General features: G+C 50.2%; 1 protein-coding gene and 1 long non-coding RNA gene across 2 annotated transcripts in view; one reads left to right on the top strand and one right to left on the bottom strand.

The window, feature by feature from the left end:
• Window positions 1-15,339, bottom strand: part of LOC116580172 — a 40,440-nt gene extending 25,101 nt beyond the window's left edge. The window contains exons 1-2 of the long non-coding RNA XR_004281536.1: window positions 15,282-15,339; window positions 9,378-9,571 (exon numbers count right to left, since the gene is read on the bottom strand). This is a non-coding gene — a long non-coding RNA (uncharacterized LOC116580172). The remainder of the gene's footprint in view (window positions 1-9,377; window positions 9,572-15,281) is intronic.
• Window positions 1,510-16,334, top strand: IGSF23 (immunoglobulin superfamily member 23). Its single transcript, XM_032326274.1, has 5 exons — window positions 1,510-1,834; window positions 8,840-9,166; window positions 11,242-11,514; window positions 13,570-13,723; window positions 16,025-16,334. Exons 1-5 carry the CDS (start codon window positions 1,771-1,773, stop codon window positions 16,056-16,058), a joined length of 852 nt encoding a protein of 283 aa, XP_032182165.1. The 5' UTR covers window positions 1,510-1,770; the 3' UTR covers window positions 16,059-16,334.
• Window positions 16,335-24,252: the final 7,918 nt, after the last annotated feature.

Below are 24,252 nucleotides of genomic sequence, written 5' to 3' on the forward strand. Positions count from 1 at the left end.
ATAAAGATATCACCAAGTCACTTGATAAAGACTATTTTCAAAGACTTGTGGGTGAAACTTTGCCCCAGAGAAGAAACCTGGACCTCACCAGGAGGGGAAAGCATGAGATGCTGAGTCAGATATGAGTTCAAATTCCAACACTCCCATGACACTCACTCACTTATTCATTGTTCATTCACTATTAAAAAAAAAAATTACTGAGCACCCATGATATGCCAGGCACTGTCCTAGACAATGTGGACACAGCCAGACAAAATCTGGACAAAACCCCTACCCTCCTGATGTTCTAAAGATGGTGTGGGAATGGGGAGATAAAGAATAAACAAGTGAATGAATAAATGAATCATTTCAGACAGTAGCAATTTTTGGAAAGAAAAGAAAACAGTGTGTCTTGCCAGCAAGAAGCTGGGGTTTCCCCTGGTGCAGGCATTAGGGAAGGCCCTTTGGAGGAGTTGCTATTTGATTTGAGAATGGAACAATGAGATGGAATCAGCCATGAGAGGACTTGTGAAAGGTGCTAAGGCAAGACAGCCGCAAGTGCTAAGGGCCTGAGGTGACTCCCTCCAAGAACTGACAAAAGCCATTGTGAATAGCTGTGTGTGAGGTTAAGTGAATTACTTAGCCTCTGTGAGCCACTGGAAAGTGAGGACGATCATTCTGACTCCCCAAGGTTTGCTATGAAGCAAACCTTTTTTTTTTTTTTTTGCTATGAAGATTCAATTAAACAACAATCCTTAAAGGTCAAGCGCTGTGCCTGGCATATGGTAGATGTTCAGTAAACGCCAGCTATCTGTTTGAGCGATACAACTATCGAGAAGAAAGAATGGGTCCGAAGGATGAGAGAATGGAGCTTTTGTGGCTCATCCTTCCAGAATCCAAATTCAGGATATAGTATGAGCAAGGCCCCAAGAAAGAGCTTCTGAACGTGCCTCCAGGACATCCTGGATACCAACAACAATACTTCGCATTATTTTTTTTTAAGATTTTATTTATTTATTTGATGGAGAGAGAGATCACAAGCAGGCAGAAAGGCAGGCAGAGAGAGAGGGGGAAGCAGGCTCCCCGCTGAGCAGAGAGCCCGATGCGGGGCTCCATCCCAGGACCCTGAGATCATGACCTGAGCTAAAGGCAGAGGCTTAACCCACTGAGCCACCCAGGCACCCCAATACTTCGCATTATTTTAATAGCTATTGCCATTCATCGAGCACCTGCTCTATGCCAGGCACTCTGCTGGGCATCTGATGTCCATGGGCCCCCCTGACTCTGAGGCAGGCACTATCGTCAGCACCCTCATTTTACAGAGGAGAAAAGTGGAGACTCTGAGCTGATAGTCATGGAGTCTGGAGCCAAGTCAGGAGGCAAGAGAGGCCCCTGCCACCTCCTACGTGATGACCTTTGGCCATTCCTTTCTGGTGTGAAGTGACAGAGGCCGGACAATTCTGCCCCACCCTCCATCTTCATCATTCTCCGCGGCAGAAGGGCTAGAAAGGGGGGGGCAGGGAGGGAAGAGAGCAAAACCCCAGAACCTCTCCTCCCAGAGTCCCATCCCTGCGTGCTCCCCACCCACCACTACCATTAACCCAGTGACGGAGAAGAGTGCAGGTCTGGGAGGTGAATCCCCAGCCAAGAGCAGGAGCCAGGCAGGGAAGCAGGGGTGTGGCCAGGACAGGGGCAGGGCCAAAGTCACATACTTGACTGTGAAGTCTAGAAGGCCCCACTCCTGACAGGGCGACCTCCCCTGCGCGACGCCACAACTGGACAGAACGCAGCATGAGGTGTCCTCTGGATGCCAGACCGAGCCACAGCCCTGCCTGGAAGGGGCTACTTCTAACAGGTGCGTAAGGAACAATGGGTTCACCCACAATTTGGGGACAGGGAAAGGACACTCCCAGGGAGACTCTCTATCCAAGTCAGAGTTGCCCCCTCTCAGAGCTCTGCCTCTAGTCAGTTGAAAGAGGCACAAGAGCTCTTGAGGTCCCCCAAGAGGCTGTGCTCTTTTTATTTATTTTTTTTTAAGATTTTTAGAGACACAGTGAGAGAGGGAACACAAGCAAGGGGGGGTGGGAGAGGGAGAAGCAGGCTTCCTGCTGAGCAGAAAGCCCGATGCAGGGCCCGATCCCAGGACCCTGGCATCAGGACCCGAGCTGAAGGCAGAGACTTAACGACTGAGCCACCCAGGCTTGACCCTTTTTATTTACTAAGGAAGGAAGTGAGGCTCAGAGAGAGGCAGAGTCAGCTGTCCAAGACTTCAGGCTAGGGAGGGTAGAATCAGATCTCAGGACCAGGACCACCCCCACCCAGCCCTTTTTCACTGAGCACCATGGCTCACCTCAGCTAGCTACATTCAATAATATTTTTTAAATAATAATAATAAGATAGGGGCACCTGGTGGGCTCAGCTGGTTGAATGTGGGAGTCTTGGTTTTAGAGCAGGTCACAATTTCATGAGTTGTGGGATGGAGCCCCTCCTGGGGCACCACACTCATCAGAGAGTCTGCTTGGAGATTCTCTCTCTCCCTCTGTCCCTCCCTCCACTCACATGCTCTCTCTCTCTCAAATAAATAAGTAAATCTCTTTTAAAATAATAATAATAATAATAGGGATTCCTGGGTGGCTCAGTCAGTTAAGCACCTGCCTTCAGCCGGGGTCATGATCTCGGGGTTCTGGGATGGAGCCCTGTGCCTGGCTCCCTGCTCAGTGGGGAATCTGCTTAAGACTCTCCTTCCCCCTCTGCCCCTCCCTGCCCGTGCTCCTTCTCTCTCTCAAATAAATAAATAAAATCTTAAAAATAATAATAAAAGAGTCATAATATCAAGAGGTCACATGACTGACTTCTCCATGCCATTCTGTTCTAAGTGCTTTCGTGTTGTAACATATAATTCTTAACCCTATGAGGCAATGGCTGGATGATCTCCACTCTATGGTAGGGGAAACTGAGGCACAGAGAGGTCATGTGCCTTCCCCACGCCACCCAGCTTGGAAGTGGCAGAAGGAAAATTTGAACCCAGATGTTCTGACTACCAAGAACACACTTTCCAAAGATGACATACACACACCTCTCAGAAAGTGAATGAATTGCCTCCTTTTCCAGGTCTTAAAAGGTCTGGTTCCATGTAGTTTCAAAACCCCAAGCGCCACCCTATTTCAAGTTTCACCTCATCCCCAGCTCAGGCCTGTGTCTGACGACAGTAAGATTGTAGTGGGACATGGTGGGCCTCGGGCCGATTTCTCCGTGTGTCCTTCCTCCCCACCCAGAGACATGGTCCGTGGCCTCCTCGGGGCCATGGGCAGAGAGGAGGAAGGCAAGGAAGGGGGCAGGAAAGCTTCTATCTGGCTACTGTACTTGTAAAGAGTGAAGGCCTTCTGTGTATGGTTGAGGAACCGTTGCGGGATCTGTCGGGGGGCAGGGGACACTTTGAAGACCCTTGACACTGCAGACTATGTTCCTAGGGCTCCATGAACTGGGCCCCACTAGAGGCTGGCCACCATCTCCCAGCGCCCTCCAGCCTCTCTCTGCCAAGGTCAGCCCCTTGGGAGCCCCATCCCATGAGGCTCTTTGCCAGACAGCCTCCACCTGGCTCCCTGCGGAGGCATCCGCCACTGCCTCATGGGAAACACGAGGACACCTCTGTTGTCCCACGGAACGCTGGAGGCGTGGGTCATTTCCACTCTGGCCTCCATTCCCTCAGCCCCGCAGGCCCTTCCCTCTCCATTCCTCACTTGGAGACCTAGAGGTCTAAGTCCCTGCAGATTCCAGCTGACGCATTTCTAGTTCTCCGGGACAGGTTCCCTTGGAGTCACCCTCACTTGGCCTGCAGATGAGGAAGGCCCCAGGACTCCCCTCACCCCTGGGAGGAGGGCTCGAAGTTCATTCTCAACTCTCCCCCAGAGAGTCTCACTCTGGGCCTCCCCCTCTTCTCCAGGGGCTCTTGGCCTCCATTCCCGTAGACTGGCAAGCGCTGGAATGGCCGAGGCCGGCAGAGCTAGTGACGTAATCCCTGTTTTGAGACCTCAGCTGGGCATGAAGTTTCTTGGCAGCTGCTCTTCCGCTCTCAGCCTCTGGGACCTCTGCGGAAATTTTGAGAGCCTGAGGAAGTCAAGTATAACATCTCGCATGTGTCTCTATATTTAACTGCCAATTCGGGAAGTGTCCCTGACTGAAATAGCCACGTTCCTAAAACCTAAGAGTTCTGGAGTCATCTCGATAGTTCCAGCTCTGAAATTCCATCCTTCATCCTGCAGACTTAAAATATATGTGTGTGTAAATATAAAAAATCTATATAATATACCTGAATGAGACTGTCCCCAGCCCTGAAAATTCATGATCTCACTGAATGTCAGACACTGCTGTGAAATGATTACTATCCTTGAGGTGAGCAGAGAAAACTGAGGCTTGGAGCCCAGAAATAATAAGTGGCAGAGTCAGGATTACAAACCAGGCTCCAGTGGCCTCCAAGTCTCCAAGTGAAACCATGGTTCTTTTTTTAAAAAAAATTTTTTTAAATATTTTATTTATTTATTTGACAGACGGAGATGACAAGTAGGCAGAGAAGCAGGGGGTGGGGGGAAGCAGGCTCCCTGCTGAGCAGACAGCCCGATGTGAGGCTTGATGCCAGGACCCTGAGATCATGCCCCGAGCCAAAGGCAGAGGCTTTAACCCACTGAGCCACCCAGGCGCCCCTGAATCCATGATTCTACAGCAGCTAAAGGAAGGGTCCCCAAGATGGGAAGTCTCCTTAAGGTGCCTTGGGGACACTCGTGGGATCACCAGGGACCTGCAATGGTGTCAGAGTCAGAACTTTACCCCCAACTGCAGACCCGGTGACCTGATATCCTCCACTTCAATTACTTATTCAACAAACACCCCTGCTCTCTTGGGGCTCATGGTCCAGAGAAAAGACAGACCCATCCCCGAGTGCATAGGGTAGGAATGTGGGGGCCCAAAGAAGACGGCTGAGGCCTAAAGCTGGGGAGGTGCTGGCCAGGGAAGGCCCTTTCAAAATAAGAGCTCAGGGAAATATGATGTCAGTTTTGCAAACTGAATCCCTGTGTCCTTTGTTTCATAAAAAGGTAAGAATGCAGATTTTTTTCCATCAAAAAAAAAAAGCGACACCCTGAGAACTCCCATCATTCCATCTGCTGAGGTCCCTGCGTGGACACTGTAGCGTCCATCACCAAGCATCCCTGAGGGTCAGGGAGGGGTTCAGAAGGGGCTGAACCTGGAATCACAACTGGATGAAGAGATTCTAGGTAGGGGGACCCACACGTGCAAAGGCCTGGAGGCCAGGGCAACTGCACAGAGCTCAGTCTGCCTGATGCAGTGAGGGAAGAGTGGTAAGACGGGCGTGGAGATGTAGGAGGGTGCTAGGTGAGGGGATCTGTGCTGTGTCCTAGAGCACTGGGGAGCCACAGAAGGCTTATGAGCAGGGGAACAGAAAAGTCACACCAGGGGTGCCTGGGTGGCTCCATGGGTTAAGTGTCTGACTCTTGATTTTGGCTCAGGTCATGATCTCACAGTTGTGAGATCAAGCCCCGTGTGGGGCTCCGTGCTCAGTGGAGGAGGCCACTTGAGATTCTCTCTCCCTCTGCCCCTTCCCCAACTCTCTCTCAAACAAATCTTTTTTTTAAGATTTTATTTATTTATTTGACAGAGGGAGACACAGCGAGAGAGGGAACACAAGCAGGGGGAGTGGGAGAAGGAGAAGCAGGCTCCCCGCTGAGCAGGGAGCCCAAGGGGGGCTTGATCCCAGGACCCCGGGATCACGACCTGAGCCAAAGGCAGAGGCTTAACAACTGAGCCACCCAGGTGCCCTGAAATAAATCTTTTTTTAAAAAGAAAAACATACCAGTTGCCCACTCAGAGATAAAAATCAGTAGAATTACGAGGGGGGCAGTGAGCCCCACCCACCCACCCAGAACGCCCTATAACGGTGTCCTATATTTCTGATCCTTAAAATGTAACCACTTATTGTATTGGGGTTTTTTTTTCATTTTTAAAAGTCATATTTACAGCACACCGAGGACTTGCGATTACAGAAGCAAGAACGGTTGACAGTGATGGTGATGATAATCATAATGTCAAGCACTGATCTGGCCGTCACCTTGTTGGGACACCGTTCTAAGCCCTTTACAAGCATAAGATCAGGGCTTTTCAACATCGACACTACTCGCGTTTGCGGTCCAGTGCTTCCTTGTCGCCAGGGCTGTCCTGAGCATGGTAGGAGGCCAAGCAGCCTCCTTGGCCTCTACCCACTGGGTTCCAGTAGCAGCCCCCCCACCGTCATGACAACCAGAAAGATTTCTAGATATCGCCAATGTCCCCTGCGGGGAGCACATCATCCCCAGTTGAAAATCACTGGAGGCATTATTATTCCCATTTTATAGATAAGGAAACTGATGCTCAGAGAGGATAAGTAACTTTCCCAAAGTCACTAGAGCTAATAAGTTTCAGGACATGCACGCTGGCAGTCCAGTTCTGGATCTTACACTCTGGTGTGTGCGCATTTGTGTGTGTGTACATGTGTGTGTATGCATGTATGTGTAAAAGACTACTGAGAACATTTATGCTCTCTTATTTCCTTTATTCAGAATTTAATTTTTGAATGGGTTTTATGTTCCAACGCTTCAAATCTCAAAGATACAGAAAAGACCTCGTGAAGTCTCTGTCTACTTACCCAGTACCTCTGATCCTTCTCTCCCCGCCATCACACACAGAGAGCCACTGTTTTTGTGTTTCTGGGGTTCCTCTGCATGTTTATAAGAAATGCAAATGATATTTACTTTTCTTCCGTTTTTACATCAAAGGTAGCACACCATAAGAACTAGCCAGCAGCACGCATTCGTTTCTTAACTACATACTCTGGAGCTCTTTCCTTCTCAGTTCATGCCATTCTGGAGTTCTTCCTCCTCCTTTTGTACAGGTGTAACATTCCACTGTGTGGACGGACCATAACTTATTAATCCTGTTCCCTATGGGTGGGCACGTGGGTATTTCCAATCCTTAGCCATTATAACTAAGGTGTGGCAAAAGAACCCTGCCCATTAGTCATTTTATATTGAGAAAGTATATCTGTAGAACACATTCCCTGACATTTAATTTCAGGATCAAAGGATATAGAGGGGCACCTAGGTGGCTCAGTTGGGAAAGCATCTGCCTTGGGCTCACGTTACAATCTCAGGGTCCTAGAATCGAGTCCCAGATTGGGCTCCCTGCTCAGTGGAGAGTCAGCTTCTCTCTCTGCCTGCTGCTCCCCCTGCTTGTGCGCTCGCTCGCTCTCTCTCTCTCTCTGTCACATAAATAAATACAGTCTTTAAAAACAATAATAATAACATGCATTTCTCTGACCATGAGCACAACTGAGCATTTTCCCAATGTTGACACATCTGAATTTTCTTTTCTATGAATTGCCTACCCATATTCTTTGTATATGTTTCTGTTAGGTTGCTGATATTTTTCTTACTGATATCTCAGAGCTTTTTACCTATTAGTGAAATGAGCCCTTGGTCTGTGAGATCTGTTGCAAACCGTCTTTCCTGGTATGTCATTGTTCTTTTGATTGGTGGGTGGTTATTTGTTGTTGTTGTTTTTCACTTGGCCAAAATCTTTTACATTTTCATCTCAGTTGTTTCAGTCTTTTATGGCTGGACCTTGTGTTCTTACTGCAACAGCCATCAATCCAATGAGAGGCAGAAGACTGGGGTGGCTGGGTATGTGCATAGGGTCTGAAGCCAGACCTCAAGGATTCCACTCTAAGCACTAAGCCACGTGGAAATTTAATTAGAGGAAGTAAGAACAACTGGGGATGATAGGAGCACACTCACCCTCTACTTTACTGATGGAATTTTGCCTGCCTGGGTGTGGATCACAGCCCTGCTTTTACCAACTAGGACATCCTAGACAATGGTCTTCAGGTCTCTGAACTTCCATTTCCTCAGTCCTCTTGGGGGTGTAATAGTTGTGTCATTAAGGGTTGAGGCAGGAAAATGGTCTACTCAAAAAGAGTAATGGGGGAGGGTAAAAAAAGGGACTATTTGCAGAGGTGTAGACAGGGCATAGATAAACCCATCTGAGATCGTGCAGCACCCAGAGGCTAGCCATGGCAGAAAGCTCTTACCTCCTCTGTGCTAGAAACCCTAAGAGGAAGACCAGACCCCCCAAACCCAAAGACAATGGTATATGGAGAGGGACCAGGAGCTCTAACAGAGGGACACGAATGACTGGTGTTGATGGAGCAGGGAGGGAGTTGGGGGACCAACTACCTCAAGTTCACTCCCATTGGCAAAAGCCAACCTGAAGCAAAAGACACAGGGACCTGACAATGCAGATCAAAGAAGTCAGCCTTCCAGAGCAGGGCAGAGAAGGTCAGAAAATGGATCAGCAGGATTCCCTGAGTAATGTGTGCTTGGTGGCGTCGATGAAGGAGTAAGATAATAAAGGTTCAGTGCTTAGAACAGTGTCTGGCTTGTGGGAGGTGCTCAGTGAGTATTTCCTTTTATTTCTTTTAATATTTCTTTATTTGAGAGAGAGAGAGAGAGAACAAACAGGGGGAGGGGCGAGGAAGAGGGAGAGAGAGAATCCTCAAGCAGACTCCCCATTGAGTACGGAGCTCAAGCCCAGGACCCTGAGATCATGACCTGAGCAGAAGTCTAGACATGTGACCAACCGAGCTGCCCAGGTGCCCCACACCCCCATACACTATCTCTGTTATCATCACTGTTTGCCACACTCAATGTGCCACACTCCTCACCAGCTCGGGAAGGGTTACTTGCTGGGGCAACATCTCGCCTTTGGTCCCATTTGCTCCCTCTGCTTTCTCCTCTCCCTTCCTACCTCCTCCAAGGCATCCTGATCGCCTCCTGCACCTGTTCTGCCTCCTTGGAGCCGCCCGCCCCTGCATCTCCAGACGCCCTGACCGAAGGAGCCAGTGCCCGCCTGCCTGTGTCCAGAAGCCCGAATGATGTTCTCTCCACTTCTTGGTTCCGAGGGTACAATGCCCAGCCAGAGACTATGATCTTCTCCCCTGAGGGCTTCCCAGGGCCCAAACACACAGGCCAGGATACGCCGGACACCCAAAGCAGCCTGATCATAGGAAACCAGACAGTTCAAGACGCAGTGCTGGAAACCAACAGAGGACGCAGGAGTGCAACAGAGCAGATAGCTGACCTGGGTGAGTGGGGCCCAAAGAGACCAAGTTCTCAGGCAGAGAGACCAGTGTGGGCAAGGCTGGAGGGTCAACAGAGATCTGGGAAGCATAAGAAATTGGGAGCAGAGCCGTGTAGGGGGTGCGGGCCATGAGAGGCTTTGGGAGGTGGGCAGAGCTGGTGGTCTGCAGCACTGACTGTGCAGGGCCTGAGATTTCCACTCAACAAAACACTTACCAGCGCTGATTCTTGCGTATGCATCAAATCCTCTTTCAGTGCTTCTCTGTCCTGGGTGAGGCTGGGCTCATGAGCAGAGTCATGGGAGAATCCAGCCTAGGAGACAGGTAGGGCTCACCAGGGGAGGGGCCATCTGAGCTGGGACCTGTAGGCAGCGCAGGAGTTGGCCTCAGGCTGAGTGGGAGAAAGTGCTCCTACAGAGAGGTGAGCTGGAGTAAACACCAAAATGCAGGACGGACTGGCTCCAACTTACTAAGCTCTTACTACATACCAAACAGAGGGGACTTCACAACGACCCGAGAAAGCAGATGCTCGAGCGCCGACCCCACTGCACAGGTGGGGAACTAAGACCAAGAGGTGATGCCAATAGCCTGTGGTCACCTAGAAGCCAAAGGCCAAGCCGGGATCTATAAGACTTTTTATGGTCCTGGAGCTTATCTCCTTCCCCCATGATCTCTCTAGCCCAGCACCATCTTCAGGGTACCAAATGGGGTAGAGGTCCCCCATGCCCATGCCATGCTCAGCCCAGAGCTTGTGCAGACTCTGAAACCAGGACGGCCTTGCAAAGATGTGGTGTTCCATTTCTGACCAGCCAGGTGTCCTTGTTAATTGACTTCGCATCTGTGTACTTTAGTGTCCTCATCTATAAAATTGAGTCATGGCAGAACCTACCCCATAGGGTTGTTTTGAGGATTTCAGGAGTAAATCTGGTGTTCAGGCTTTGTTGATCATGACCCACCATGAGAAATAAACTTCACATCGTGACCCAGTGTGTACACATATACACACACACAAGCACACACACACACACACAGGTAAGACATGTGTCATAAAATGCATTCTGATATTTTCTATCATATTATAGTTCATATCACATTTCAAACGCTGATTATAACTTCCTAAATGATTTCATCCAAGCATGGATGGGTCTCACTCACTCATAACCAGCCATGAGTTAGCATGTGTTTGGAATGGTGTCTGGCTCCTCATAAGAGCCGGATCCAAGTAGATACTACATTGATTCTTATTTCTACACCTGGAGTGCTCTTTCTCCTCCTGCAAGGCTTAGCTGAGACACCATCTCCTCCAGGAAGCCTTCCATGAGTTCCTGGTTGGATCTAAAGTTCTTTGCACTTTATCACATTGCACTGAAATTGGGAATCAGCTCAGTGGGGAGGCTCCCAACACTCACCATGACATCAGACTTCCAGGTCCAAATACTCACCGTGCCTCTCTGACCACAAAGCCTGGGTCTAAGAATCCCTGGACCTCAAGTCTTTAACCTGGAAAGAGAACTGTTATGGGTGCCCCATCTCTGTAAAGAGGGTTCCCAGCAGCCAGTGGCACAGGTCCCAAGCCTTGGAGGCCCTCCCTTGACTCCTCTCTCTCTCTCTCTGTCTCTCTCCAATCCATCAGCAAATCCTGGGGGCTCTGCTTTCAAACTGATCCAGAATCCAGCCACTCCTTCCAGGTCCTTGGCCTCGCCCTGGGCCAGCTGAGGGATGGGCAGCTGGGATAGTTATACACCAGCCCATGCCAGTCATAGCACAGTGCCCTGGCTGGGCTCATCTCCCAATTCTCTGGCCTGCTCCCCCCTTGGCCGGAGCAGGCTCTGGCAGCCGAAGAAAGTGCCCGGGCAACAGGTGCAATGTGGCCGGTGGACATGGTGAGGGTGTGGGGCTGGGACGGGGGCGCCAACAACTACGCTACGGCCCCGTGCCTGGAGCAGCACTGGACACCAATCAGCAACTCCAAACACACTTGTTGATGAATGAATGAATGAATGAATGAATGTTGGACAAGAGAAGTGCTTGGCCTCTGTGAGTGCTGCCCATCCACATGACCGTGCTCTCCGTTTACACAGCCAGCTCCAACGGGGTGATGCTGCTGACATTTCCCTACGACACTGAGGGTATTATCCAGAGTGACCTAAACTACTCAGTGATCCTGGAGTGTCTGGCTTCTTCCATCACCCCCAAACCTGTGCTGCACTGGACCTTCAATGGGGAGCCCTACCAGACTGGGTCTAGGCTGATCATCCGGAGGCTGTCCTGGGAGCACCTGGGCACCTATGTGTGCACAGCCAAGAACAGCCAGGGACAGTACTCCTCCTCTCCGGTGACCCTCATGCTGCCACGTGAGTCCCCCACTCCCACCCCAGACTTCTGCCTCCTCGGTTGCATTGAGTCACTTACACAGCAATCCCCTCTGAGTGCCCTTCTAGCCAAGATGTCGTCCTGTCCTTCCATCTGCCCGGCAGAGTGGGGACTATTAGCCCATTTTACAGAGGCTGCAGCTCACAGAGATGAACTCTATCAAAAGCTCAGCTCGGGATCTGGAATCAGTTGTTTGGGTGTCCCAGCTCCAACAATTTGTTGGCTATGTGAACTTGACTTCTCTAGGTCTCAGCACATATCTGCAACACACACACACACACACACACAATGCAGGTGGTAATGAGTGGTTCCGAGCACAGGCTTTGCAAGTTGAATTCTGACTCCGCCACTTCCTAGCTGTGTGACTTTAGACCACTTCCTTGACTTCTCTGTGCCTCAGTGTCCTCATCTATAAATTGGGGAAATAATAGCTCCCACCCCGAAATGTAGCTGTGAGCATTCAATGAGGAAGCGAACAGCTTAAAATCATAGTGCCCAGTGCTACTGAACGCTAGTGCTCAGAAAGCATGAGTTAGTTTCATAGCTGCAATTACCATTATCCATATTATTATTAATTTTGTGACCATAACTATATGCGGTGGCATGTGTGGAGCCCCAGGTGGCAGCTGGGATCAAGAAAGTGGTCTGGGAGGGGGTTAAGCCTGGGTTCAATTCCCACCCTTGTGCCTTCCTGGCCAGGTGATTTAGGATAAGTGACATCCCTTCTCCAGGCCTCTGTTTCTTCCTGGGTGTAACAGGAAGTGACAACAGGGGTGACTCTGTATACCTCCACATGACTGTCATAAGGAGCAGAAATAATACACGAGTGAGGCCAGGAAAACACTGTTATAAAGCAGGTGATTTAAGGGTGCCTGGCCCATTCTGTCAGTGGAGCATGTGAGTCTTGATCTTGGCCTTGTGAATTCAAGCCTACTTTGAAAAAAAAGAAGAAAGCAGGTCCTTTAGATAGCAGCTATCCTCATGAATATTATTTTTCATGTACTTATCCATGGAGGACAAGAGGCCTGGAGTGAGCTAGAATGGTACAGAGAACCTGGCCAGTAGGGAAGCCAGGGAGGGATCTGGGCAGCAGGGAACACATGAGTCTAGAGCATGGGAAGGGCAGGGGTTGGAAGGTCTGGCTTGGCTGGGTCTCAGAGAACTGCTACTTCTTCCCAGCCAGGCTCCAGTAGGAGCTTCAGGATTTGGTTTGGGAGTGATTCACTGGGAGAAAAAAGGTTCAAATCCTGTAGCAGCAGGGGACTCTGGTATGTTCATTGAGAAAGACCCCCTTTATTCATTCATCAACTGTACTAGAAATGTTTATTGGCTGCCTACTACATGACCACCCCATACTGGGAGGTGCTGGGGACATTCTGGAAGACAGCCCTGGCCCTGTCCTCAAGTAGTAATGTTTGAGTGAGGGACAGAGCAGTGGGGGACACACCCTTCCACAAACAGTAATTGTCAGAGTGGGCAAGACTGGGGTGGGGGAGCCAAGAGATGTGGGACCCAAGGGGCCACCTGACCCAGCAAGTAGGTCAGGGAGGGCTTCCTGGAGGAGGGGACAATGGAGCTGGTACTAGGATACATAAGAATTATCCAGGCCAAGGGAAGGAAAATGGAATAAATTGCATCCAGGCCAGGAGGCTGGAAAGAGAAGTGAACTTAGAAAATTGAGTAGAGTCCAATGGAACTAAATTATAAAGGTGAGGAGAGAGAGAGGGCTGGCCAAGTGGCAGGGCATCAAAGCCAAAATGAGCAAGGCTTCCTCCCGAGGTCCTGGGAAGCCACAGAAAGGTTCTGAGCAGGGGAGGAACAGGGTCAAGTCTGATCTTTCCACAAACCTCTCCGACTTCTAGTGGTGGGGAAGTGAAAAGGGAGAGACTAGGGCAGGAAAGCCAGGAGGAGCCTGGAGTGGAGACCAGAGTGGGGAAGAGGGGGTAGACTGAAGACACATTTAGGGGGTGAAAGGGTGGGAGTGGGGCTGTGGAGGGAGGATGGCTCCTCCAGTCTTGCCCCTTCTTGGTCCCCAGAAGACAACGTGGATCCCACAGACGCTGAGCCCATCGAGCCAGACCCCGTCCTCTCGGTGTCAGGAGGAGGTGCCATTGCCCTCCTCTTGGCTGGAAATGTGGGGGCCGCGATGCTGATAGGAGGCATAGGCTTCATCATCGTCCAAAGCATAAGGTATGTGCTGTCCTCCGCCCCTGTCCATTGCCTGACGTGCTCAGTCCCCACGAGTCAGAGCTCACTCTGCAGCAAGGCAGAAGCCCAACTGGTAACCTCATCCAAGAAGCTTTGGACTCAGGGAAGAGGATACAGACACTGATGCACCCACCCAACGTGACGCCGGGGAACAAAGAGACAGAGAAGGATTCTGGAGCTCATCTGCCTAGGTTCAAACCCCAGCTCTATTCCTTACCCACAGTGAGGCCATGGGCAAGTCACTCCTGTGGTCTGTGCCTCAGTTTGCCCATCTGCAAAATGCCATCCTCGGGGCTGTTGAGAGGATGAAACAAGCTAGTATTTCTACAGTATCTATAGCTGTGCCTGGGATGTGGTCCACACCATATTCGTTCCTTCTACAAGTATCGATCCAGTGCACACTCTGCCCACACTGGAGAAACCATGGGAATAGCAGCAGGAAGTCCTGGACCTCATGAACTTACATCTGAGTCAGAAACACGGGCAATTTACATGATGACCAAGTAAAATATAGATAGCATGTTGGATAATGATGAGTGCTAAGCAGAGGAGTAAGGCTGGAAGTAAGGCCAGGGTTGGGTGGGGTACGGTTTAACTAAGTCAGTGAAGGCCTCCCCAAAAAAGTGACATCTGAACAAAGACACTGAGCAAAGGAGGGATGGATGTCAGTGGATGTCTGGCAGAAGGGCATACCCAGTGGGGAAAACAGCCAGTGCAAAGGCCCTGAGGTAGGATTTGCCTGGGGTGTTCAAGCCATAGCAAGCCACAGCGTGGCTGGAGTGGTGTGAGGAATGGGAAGAGAAATAGGCCATGGGAATGGGGGTAGGGGTGGACAGACAGCATTAAGGTCTTGAGGGTCCTATAAGGACCTGGTTTGTGTTCTGAGCGACACAAAAGCCATGGACTTACTCTTTGACTTGCATTTCAATCCTAGATGTATTAGCTATTACTGTAATACTATAATATCTTACCATGTATCAAGGGTCTACTATGTGCTCGCTAAACATTATTCTATTTAATTTCCACAAGAGCTCTGCAGATGTTGGGGAGGAGGGGGAGGAGGAAGGGCGGCTGTAGATAAGAAAGAAACTTGTTTTTGTCAAAGAGGAAATTAAGGCTCAGAGAGAAGTGACTGGCCCCAGACCCAACAGCTAGAGAGGGTTTCAAACCCAGAACCTTGCCTCTCTCCTAATTATCGCCCCTCACCTCAACTGCCTCTTTTCCTGCCATAACAACACAAGCCTTCATAGTTTATGTACTGCAAGCTGACAAGGTTTGCAAAGGCCTTGTCCATCGACAGGGAGAGGCTGGGGCCAGGTGTCCAGTCCCGGAGTCCCATGTGGAAACTTGCAAGGGTGGAGGAGGGCCAGGCTGTTGCCTGACCAGCCCGCCCCCCGCCCCCCCAATCATCCTCATCACTGTAGCAGCTGCAACTTCCCGGGTCCTCGGTAAGTGCCGACAGCCTTCAAGTCAGAGCTACTCTGAGGGACAGGGACGTTCTTGTCCTCATTTTGCAAGTGAGTAAACCAGAGAAACTCACCTTGCCCAGGCACGCGCCTCTGACAAATGGCGCACACCGAACCAAGCCCAGATCCACATCCAAAACCACGTTCTTAGAGAGGAAGCATGATGAGACATCCAGTCCCTGCCTCCACGGGCAGGGAGGAGGGGTCACTTCCGGTCCTCCCACCATTTTGGCCAAGGCGTACAAGGACGTATGAGGACGTACGAGGACATATGAGGACGTATGAGGATGTACAAGGACGTAAGAGGACGTACGAGGACATATGAGGACGTATGAGCGCGTATGAGGACGTACAAGGACAAATGAGGGCGTACGAGGACGTACGGGGACGTATGAGGATGGACGGAAGTGACGTCAACCAGGAGTAACCAGCCTCTTCCAATCATGGCAGCTTTGGAGATGAGATCACGAGGACAGGCGTGGCTGTCTTGCCCCTCCCAGTGGGGAAGAGCAGTGCTGGGGAAGGAGGGGTATGGGCTCAGTGGGGGAGCCCCGCACACTTTCGCCACGAGAGCTCCCTGTTGTTTGCAGTTAGGTCCATGGGCTCTGAAGCCAGGCTAACCCTCTGCCTTATCAGTAAAACAAGGATCATGGTAATTCCTACCTCCAAGGGAAGGTGTGCGGATTACAAGACATGGCAGGAGTGAAACATGGCAAATAGTGCCTGGCAGTGGTAAAGCTTTCATAAATGTCTTTCATAAACGTCACATTAATGATGACCATGATGATGATGATGATCGATCTCTCTCTCATTATAGGTCTAACAGACAAAGAATACGGTCATGCTGCTGAAGTGGGCCCTTGTCTGTCAGCATCAGAGGTGATCCTGGGAAGGGCAACGAGAGCATCCTGGGGCTGGACAAGATGAAGTTCCTGGGGGCTCCAGATGAGACCGCCTCCGTCCTGATGATTTGTCTTGGGATGTTCCCATCTTGCTGAGAGTCCCAGAGACTGCCTTTCTCTCCCTCACCCCAGCTGCCGGTGCCCCATCTGCCTAGCTCACCAAATCCCTGGAAGCCACCTACACAAGTAGGCCATACTTCATAAAAGTCATGGGCTGAAAGCAAAGGATACTTCCTTAAGTGGTTCAATAAAAACAAAAGGAGGAATTTAATACAAGGATCTGGGAAGATTTCCAAAACTAAGGGCCTATCAGTTAGCACTTGCTGTGTAACAAACTACCTCTCCCCGCCCCCAACCCCCAGTTTAATGGCTTGAAAAGACAGACATGGGTTTAGCTTACAATTTTTGTACAATTTTGGGCTGCGTTCAGCTGGCCGTTCTTCTGGTCTCTGTTGGGCCCACTCATGCACCTGTGACGAGTTGGCAGTTACCCAGGGACTGTCTGGGCTAGGACAATTGTCTGGAATAATTCACCTGTCCTCCACATCATCTCTCATTCTGTAGCAGGCCGACCCAAGCTTGTTCACATGACAGAGGGAGGATTCCAGGAGTAAGAGCACAGGGGCAGTGCCTCTGAGGGCCAAGGTTGAGAATGGCAGTCATCATTCCTGGGGCGCCTGGATGGCTCAGTTTGTTAAGCATCTGCCTTTGGCTCAGGTCATGATCCCAGAGTCCTAGGATCAAGTTCCCTTGTTGGGGAGGGTCCCCTATTCAACAGGAAGTCTGCTTCTCCCCTGACTCGTGCTCTGTCTCTCAAATACATAAAATTTTAAAAAATAAGTAAATAAATTAAAAATACATAAAAAAATAAAAATTAAAAAAAAAAAAAGGATGGCACATCATTATTTCTGCCACATTCTTCTGGCCAAAGCTAGCCACGTTGCCAGTCCAGATTTGAGGGGTGGGAAAAGGACACCACCTCTTGATGAGAAGGAAAGAATCCGTGGCTCTCTCTCTCTGCCCATGGGTGCTCAGTGTTTCTCCATCCATGTGGGGAAAGACACAATCCCATAACTTCTGAGACCACTGAATTCCTTCGCCTTGTCCCTAAAACCCCTGGAGAAGGCATCCGATTGGCTCACTCAGGTCAGGTGTCAACCACGGTCCCATTCCTGTGGCGGAGGTGGGGGCCAGGAGGATTTGTACAAGCAGAGTTCAGAGGCTCAGCCCTGCCTGTGGGGTTTGTTGCTCATAAAACTGGGGAGGTTTTGCCTTGTAAACTGAGCAGACACCCCAAAATGTCTTCTACACGTGCAGTTTATTTTTGCTCTTTTTCAAAACAAAACAAAAAACCTGGACACAGAGAAGTGAGTGAGGTGGTCACAAGCTCCAAAACTCTGTGGCCCATTTTTTAAGAGATTTTGTTTACTTGTCAGAGACAGAGAGGTAGAGAGAGAAAGCACAAGCAGGGGGGATTGGCAGGCAGAGGAAGAAGCAGGCTCCCACTGAACAAGGACCCCCCCCCCCCAAAGCGGAACTCAATCCCAGGATCCTGGGATCATGACCTAGGCCAAAGGCAGCCACTTAACCGGCTGAGCCACCCAGGCTTCCCTTCATGGCCCATTTGCAAATAAGACTGACCGCTTGATTTTGAGCTGTTGAAGAATCCCAGTAGATGGCAGGAGGAGGGGAAAGGAGTATGAATGAAGCTTTGGCTGGGGAGCATCCCTGCTTTTGTGACCAACAAAAAACCAACTACCACATCATTATGATTCACAGTGATAGGAGCAGACCCTCTGCCGAGGGCTGTCTCTGTGTCAGCCCCTACACTATGTACCTTTGATGATTCATGGGTCATATCTTCTTCACTGAACCCACTGAGGAAAGGAGAACCTCCCTTTTCCTGACAAAGCAGGGGAGGCTCAGAGAGACAGTGACTTGCCCAGGGTCACATGGGGTAGCACAAAGGGGAGCTGTTCTCCAAGCCAGGTTGCCTGGCTCTGAAATCCCTGTTCCCAATTACCCCGCTTTCCTGCCACTCCCTCCTTAGGGCCAGACCCCCCCCCCTTCCCCTTCTTTCATGAGCTCCCCCCTCCTATATCAGGTAGTGGTCATTGTGCTTGAGTACACAGGATAAAAGTGATGCTCAGAGAGGCCAAGAGATTGGCCCGGGGCAACACAGCCATGCATGATCTCAACTCAAGTCCGCCCAATTCCAAAACCCCTGCCTTAGACCAGTGCTGTCCGACAGAACTCTCTGCGGTGACGGGTATGTTCTATACTTGCACCATCCAGTACCTGTGGATACTGAGCTCTTGCAATATGGATAGTGTAACTGATGAACGCAATTTTTGTTTTTAATTCAATTTAATTGCCATTTATATTGCCACCTGTGGCAATATAAATATAAATGTGGCTAGTCGCTATTATACTAGGCAGTGCAACTCTAACTCCTCATTGTTAAAAATAAATAAATCCTCCCAGGACCCATATGTGTCAATCACTGACTCTGGGGTCCTTGCCCTGGTCTGTCCAAGGGCTCAGATTTGCTTAGAAACCCCTAATATCTAACCCGTTCATTGGTCACCTGAGGCATCTTGCAGTTCCCTATCCCTCCTCCCCCTCCCTCCACTGTTAAAGAAGTTAGTCATTTCCTGCTTGGGTGGTGGCAGTGCAGGAACTGGTTCTTGCCGCTCCAAAGCTGGCCAGGTCTCAGCGGGTGACACTGAAGCCACCGCCCAAACCAGCCCACAGCCTGCTGTCCTCTGTAGCAAGTCCCTTTCCCTTTCCCTCTGGAACAGCTGAGAATCTTTGTGAAGTCCCTCCCCACTCCTAAAAGTAAACTGGGCAAATTTCCTCAAAGAGACCTCCGGATGACCCCTGTTATAAATTTAGTCCGCTGGTGGAACACTGTCCTAGCCGGGTGCTGCTTAATAGCAGTTAACTACATTGTGTCACTAAATATTTGTTGGTGTGAATATTTCATATTTATCTCATCTATTGGACTGTCAGCTCCACGACAACAAGATCTGTCTCTGTCACACAGGGTACGTGCTCCATGAAACTTGCTACAGCGTGCTCACCATGGAAATTGGAAAACAGTACAAATCAGAGGTTTTGTGGGCTTTTTTTGTTTTGTTTTGTTTTGTTTTGTTTGGAATGCCAGTTTACCAACATCCCACTGAAAAATGGGTGCCGTTTTTCAGAGATGAAAGAGACTCTGTGAAGCCATCCAACTGGCTCTGTCTTAAATTCCTCTGGATTCTTTGTACCTGAAAGAAGAAACAGCCCTCTTTTTTTTTTTTTTAAGATTTTATTTATTTATTTGACAGACAGAGATCACAAGTAGGCAGATCACAAGAGGCAGGTAGGGGCGGGGAGCAGGTCCCCCACTGAGCAGAGAGCCCTATGCGGGGCTCAATCCCAGGACCCTGAGATTATGACCCAAGCCGAAGGCAGAGGCTTTAACCCACTGAGCCACCCAGGTGCTCCAAGAAACAGCCCTCTTTCTTACTTACACCACTATTGCCTTAGTTCTGTGGTTCCTTGCAGCCAGTCTAATACCCATGCATATGTCTAAGCCTAAGATGTAAGCCATAAAGTCAAGGATTTAAATGACACTTGGCAAAACAAAGCTGGCGTGACTAGGAGGAAGGCTGTGCCCACAGGCAGGTGTGGAGGAGTTGGGCCACAGTGAAAATGTGAGCTGAGAATAAGCACAAGTTATCCCAACATGCCCCCCGGGGTAGGGGTGGAAAGTGCAGTCAAAGGCACGAGATGCAGGACAAGAAAATTGAGAATCCCGCACCTGTTCTTACTCTGTGACTGTGTAGACATCACATACTTTGTATCCAGGTAGAAGACAAAAACAAAGAAAATCCGGAACTTTCCTCCTCTCTCCAGGCATTCCATACATCCCAGCAGCCATACGGGTTGTCATGTTCTTGAGGATCAAAGGAAGAAGTGGGAGAAGGGAGATGGAATTTCTAGCTGTAACCTCGGGCCATAATTCCTCTCCATTTTCACATCCATTTTGCCAGGATGCCTGCCTCCTCAGCTACCATTTTTTTAAAGATTTTTATTTATTGATTTGTCAGAGAGAGAGAGAGAGCACAAGCAGAGGGAGCAGCAGGCAGAGGGAGGGAGAGAAGCAGGCTCTCCGCTGAGCAGGGAGCTCAAGATGGGGCTCGATCCCAGGACCCCAGGATCATGACCTGAGCCGAAGGCAGACACTTAACCAACTGAGCCACCCAGGTGCCCTCAGTTCCCATTTTTGATAGACTGGCAGTAGCTCATCTAAGTAGTATACTGAGAGTTCTGGAAACCCACCCACACTCCCCAGGAAGGAGTGCCAGTATCAAGTATCAGGACTGATGTTCCCCACTCTAGAATAGAGTGGTGACAGCAGTCCCATATTTGTCTCCCATGCTTATCAGCAATGAGTCAGACTCTCTCCTCCCTGAAAGGGACAAAAAGAACTTATTTCCGGTTCAAGACCTGTCCAAAGCATACCATGACCAACAATTATAATAGGCACAGCAAGGTTCCTAGGCTACTTTGACAACACCTGGTTCATTCACTCACCCAAGGAATATTTATCGAGGCTCTTCTGTGTGGCTAGATGCTGGACACGGCCCAAAACAAGACAAACATGGCTTCTGCCCTCTCGGGGTTCAGACTCCATTTCCAAAGTCTAAACTCCAGCTCATGCCTTGCCCAAGTCCTCAGCCCTCCCTGCTTCCTACCCCACCCCTGTCTCTTCCCTCTTGGAACACACCCAAACTCTCAAGCTTGCTCTCACTCTCTCTCTTTCTCACACACAACTTCGTAAGTAAGTTTCTTCTAAATTCCAGTATTGACAGGAAACATAATTTTATGTGCTAAGGTGGGAAAGAGGACTAACAGACAAATAACAGATCAAATAGTTACTAAAGCCATCCATCCAACCATTCACTCAACATGCCTTTCCCGAGCCCCTGGTCCATGTAGAGCCCTGTGCTGGGCAGTACTGGGTCCTCAGGGCTGACCACAGCAGCTGCAGCCCTGCCCAGAGCTCAGGGTCCAGTGGGGGAGAAAGATCCATTCCCAGTGGTGACAACCCAGAGTAGTCTAAGTTGGGACATGGGAGCCCAGAGGGGGCTCCAGATCTAGCCTGGGGAGGGGAGGTCCAAGAGGGCTCCCTGGGGAAGGGGTCAGCTCTGCTGGAGAACACATTAAGAGGATAACAAGAGTAGCCATGTCTCTTGAAGGCATTATTTATGCTAAAGGGTTCTAATGCATCATTTCTGTTTATTAACCCAAATCCTGGAAAGTAGATGCTATTATTAGCTCCATTTTTGAAATGAGGAAGTTGAGGCGCCTGAGTGGCTCCGTCAATTAGGTGTCCAACTCTTGATTTGGCTCAGGTCATGATCTCAGGGTCGCGGGATCAAGCCCTGCATCTGGGGCTCTGAGCTCAGTGGGGAGTCTGCTTGAGGTTCTCTCCCTCTCCCTCTGCCCGTTCCTACACCTCTCTCTCTCTCTCTCTCTCTCAAATAAATAAATAAATACATCTCTTTAAAAAAAATTAAAAAATAAAAATAAAATAAATGAGGAAATGGAATTCTCACCACCCTGGGCCCTGCCTCCATGGAAGTTACAGCTTCAGAGACTCAGGAACTCCAGAGAAGGGATTGCCCAGCCCGGGGATCCAGGAAGGCTTCAAGGAGGAGGCACCGGCTCAGTCATGAACTGAAGTGTTAATAGCCATTGCCAGGTGGAGAACAGAGGAAACATGTCCCAGCCTTAAGGTGAGCAAATGTGCTTTATTTAGAGGGACTGCAAGGGCTTTGCTCTTTTTGACTTGTAAAGCAGAAGACGTGACATCATTGCTGTTGTCAGGGGCCAGGTCATGTAGGAGCTACAATCTGGACCTTGTCCTTCTCTGTTGTATACAGAGAGTGCCTGTCAGAGGGTATGGCTCTGATTAGTTACCAGTGGTAGAAGTAGGCTGGGGAGGGCAGGTTTCAATTCCTTCCTTGGGTTGTGAGAGGCCTGTGGGATTTGGAAAGTAGAAAGAGGGAACAAACGTGGGGAGGCACCAGTACACCCCTGCACGGCCGTGGATGTGGGAGAGCTGGCTAGAGATGTCGGAGAGGAAATGATCTCAGGATCGTGGTCTGGTAACCAGCCGGTGTTTGGAGAAGGGCAGGCAGGTGGTGGTGGTTTGGGGATTTCTTTCCATCTTTTTTCCTGCCTAGCCTCAGAGTGTAGAAGATGAAAATTCTGCCCCAGGACACCAAGAATAGTTTCTGCCATTTGTGGACCATCTGAACAAATTTACTTGTTTAACCGTATAACTTACTTGCAAATAACTTATTTAACCATCATCACACAGTTTCTTGATCCTCTGTTTTACAGATGAGAAAAAAAGGAGGCAAGAGAAATGATCCGGGTTGTTTAGGATCACCAGCTACTACGAATTGGTGAAACCAGAATTTGAAGCAAAAGAGTAACTCTCCAGACCCCCACTCCCGTCCCTCCCTCCCCTCTCGCTGCTCTCTTTCTCCCTTCCCCACCCTTCCCCTCTCCCCTGCCCCTTATCTCCCCTGTCCACTCTTTCTGCCCCCCCACCCTCCTCCCCTACCCAGCCTCCAGGTTCCTACGTCAAAGCCTTGGGACAAAGCTTCACATCTGAAATTCTGGAAGCTCCAGTTTACTGCCATGCGGGGCCCGGGGTGGTAAGCCCTGGACTGCCACCCTCTACCTTGCCGGTAAGAGCACTGGACGACAATCTGGAGGTGTCCTCCCAAACCACAAGTGCGCATGCCCTCGGACCCAGCCAATCAGCTTCTAGAAACTACCGTGGGCCTGACTGCGTCCCACACCAGGGGAAATGGCGTGGACATGGTTTCTCTTGGGGCCTCCCTCTGCACGGGCAAAGCAATGGAAATACCCAAAAGGACGGGTTCAAGACTGATGGTGCGTTTGAACACAGGAACAGTTCGACTAAAGGAGAGTGGTTTCAAGGAGATCCGAGACCAACCCTGGGGCTCAGAGGTGGGGAGGGGTCCCGGCAGGGGCTCTCTAGGGAATGGTAGAACATCTTGCCTCAGCCTACCCATTCCAACTGGCAACAATCCCGCACCCCACCCCATGATGCCCTCATTGAAGTTCATCCAGACCTAAAAGAAGACATTTACTTGAATTCAGAGATTTTTATAGCATGGGTGTTTTGGCATTCCCAAGTATCTTTTGACCCAAATATTTGGGGGTGAGGGGGTGACCAGAAATACCAGCCACCGAAGTCCCTCCCCCTCCCACTGACCCTCCTATCATCCCAGCCCCATCCCAAAGCCCTCCCTTTTCTTGATCCCATCTCTGGTTCCATCCTTAACCTTCACCACATCCCTGACCCTTGGCTCGGCCTTGACCCCACTTTTGCGCTTCAGTGACCGAGGACAGGTATCATTCCCTTTACCTGCCCATTGTTTAGGACCAGGGTTCTGATGGCCTGTTTTCAGACCCAGGCTCCATTCCTGTCAAAGAGGAGTGAGATGTCCAGGGGCGAAGAGGTAGAGTATGGGATGAGGTGGGGCCCAGATCTGAAGCTCAAACATCAGCGGAGGAGGGGGCAGCCTCTGACCAACCGAGCTGTACGAGGAGGCTCCCCACCTGCGGTAGCTGGGGATCCCTGGAGGAGGGGGAACCCCGGAGGGTGACAGCACGGTCCACAGGAGGAACGCAGTAGCAGCCACAGGTTCCGGATTCAGAGAGAACTCAGTATCCCAGAACGAGAGTGCCAGAAAATTCAGAGATTTCCCAGTGACTGGCGTCTGTGTTTCCATTCAGAAATTCACCCACATCCAGAGTGAGAGACACCGAGCATCAGAGCCACCCTCCCAAGGCCATGCACCATCAGTGAACACTAGCTCCAAATCAAAGAGGTCGGCAGGATCACAAAAGCCTCCAAACCGGCCAAAGCCTAAAAGGGGAGTAGTCTAGAAAGATAGAGGGATGTCACAGAACAAGGGTCAGAGCTGCTGGGTGGGGCCGGTGCGGGGGCGGGGGGAGGACCACCAGCTATAGCCAGGATAGACAGAGCTGGGGAGAAAGCTGTCTCCCAAGCTCTGTGTGTGAGTACACGGCTCCCTGGGTCTCTCTG

This window comes from Mustela erminea, chromosome 19 (genome assembly GCF_009829155.1).
Source record: "Mustela erminea isolate mMusErm1 chromosome 19, mMusErm1.Pri, whole genome shotgun sequence".
Classification (NCBI taxonomy): domain Eukaryota; kingdom Metazoa; phylum Chordata; class Mammalia; order Carnivora; family Mustelidae; genus Mustela; species Mustela erminea.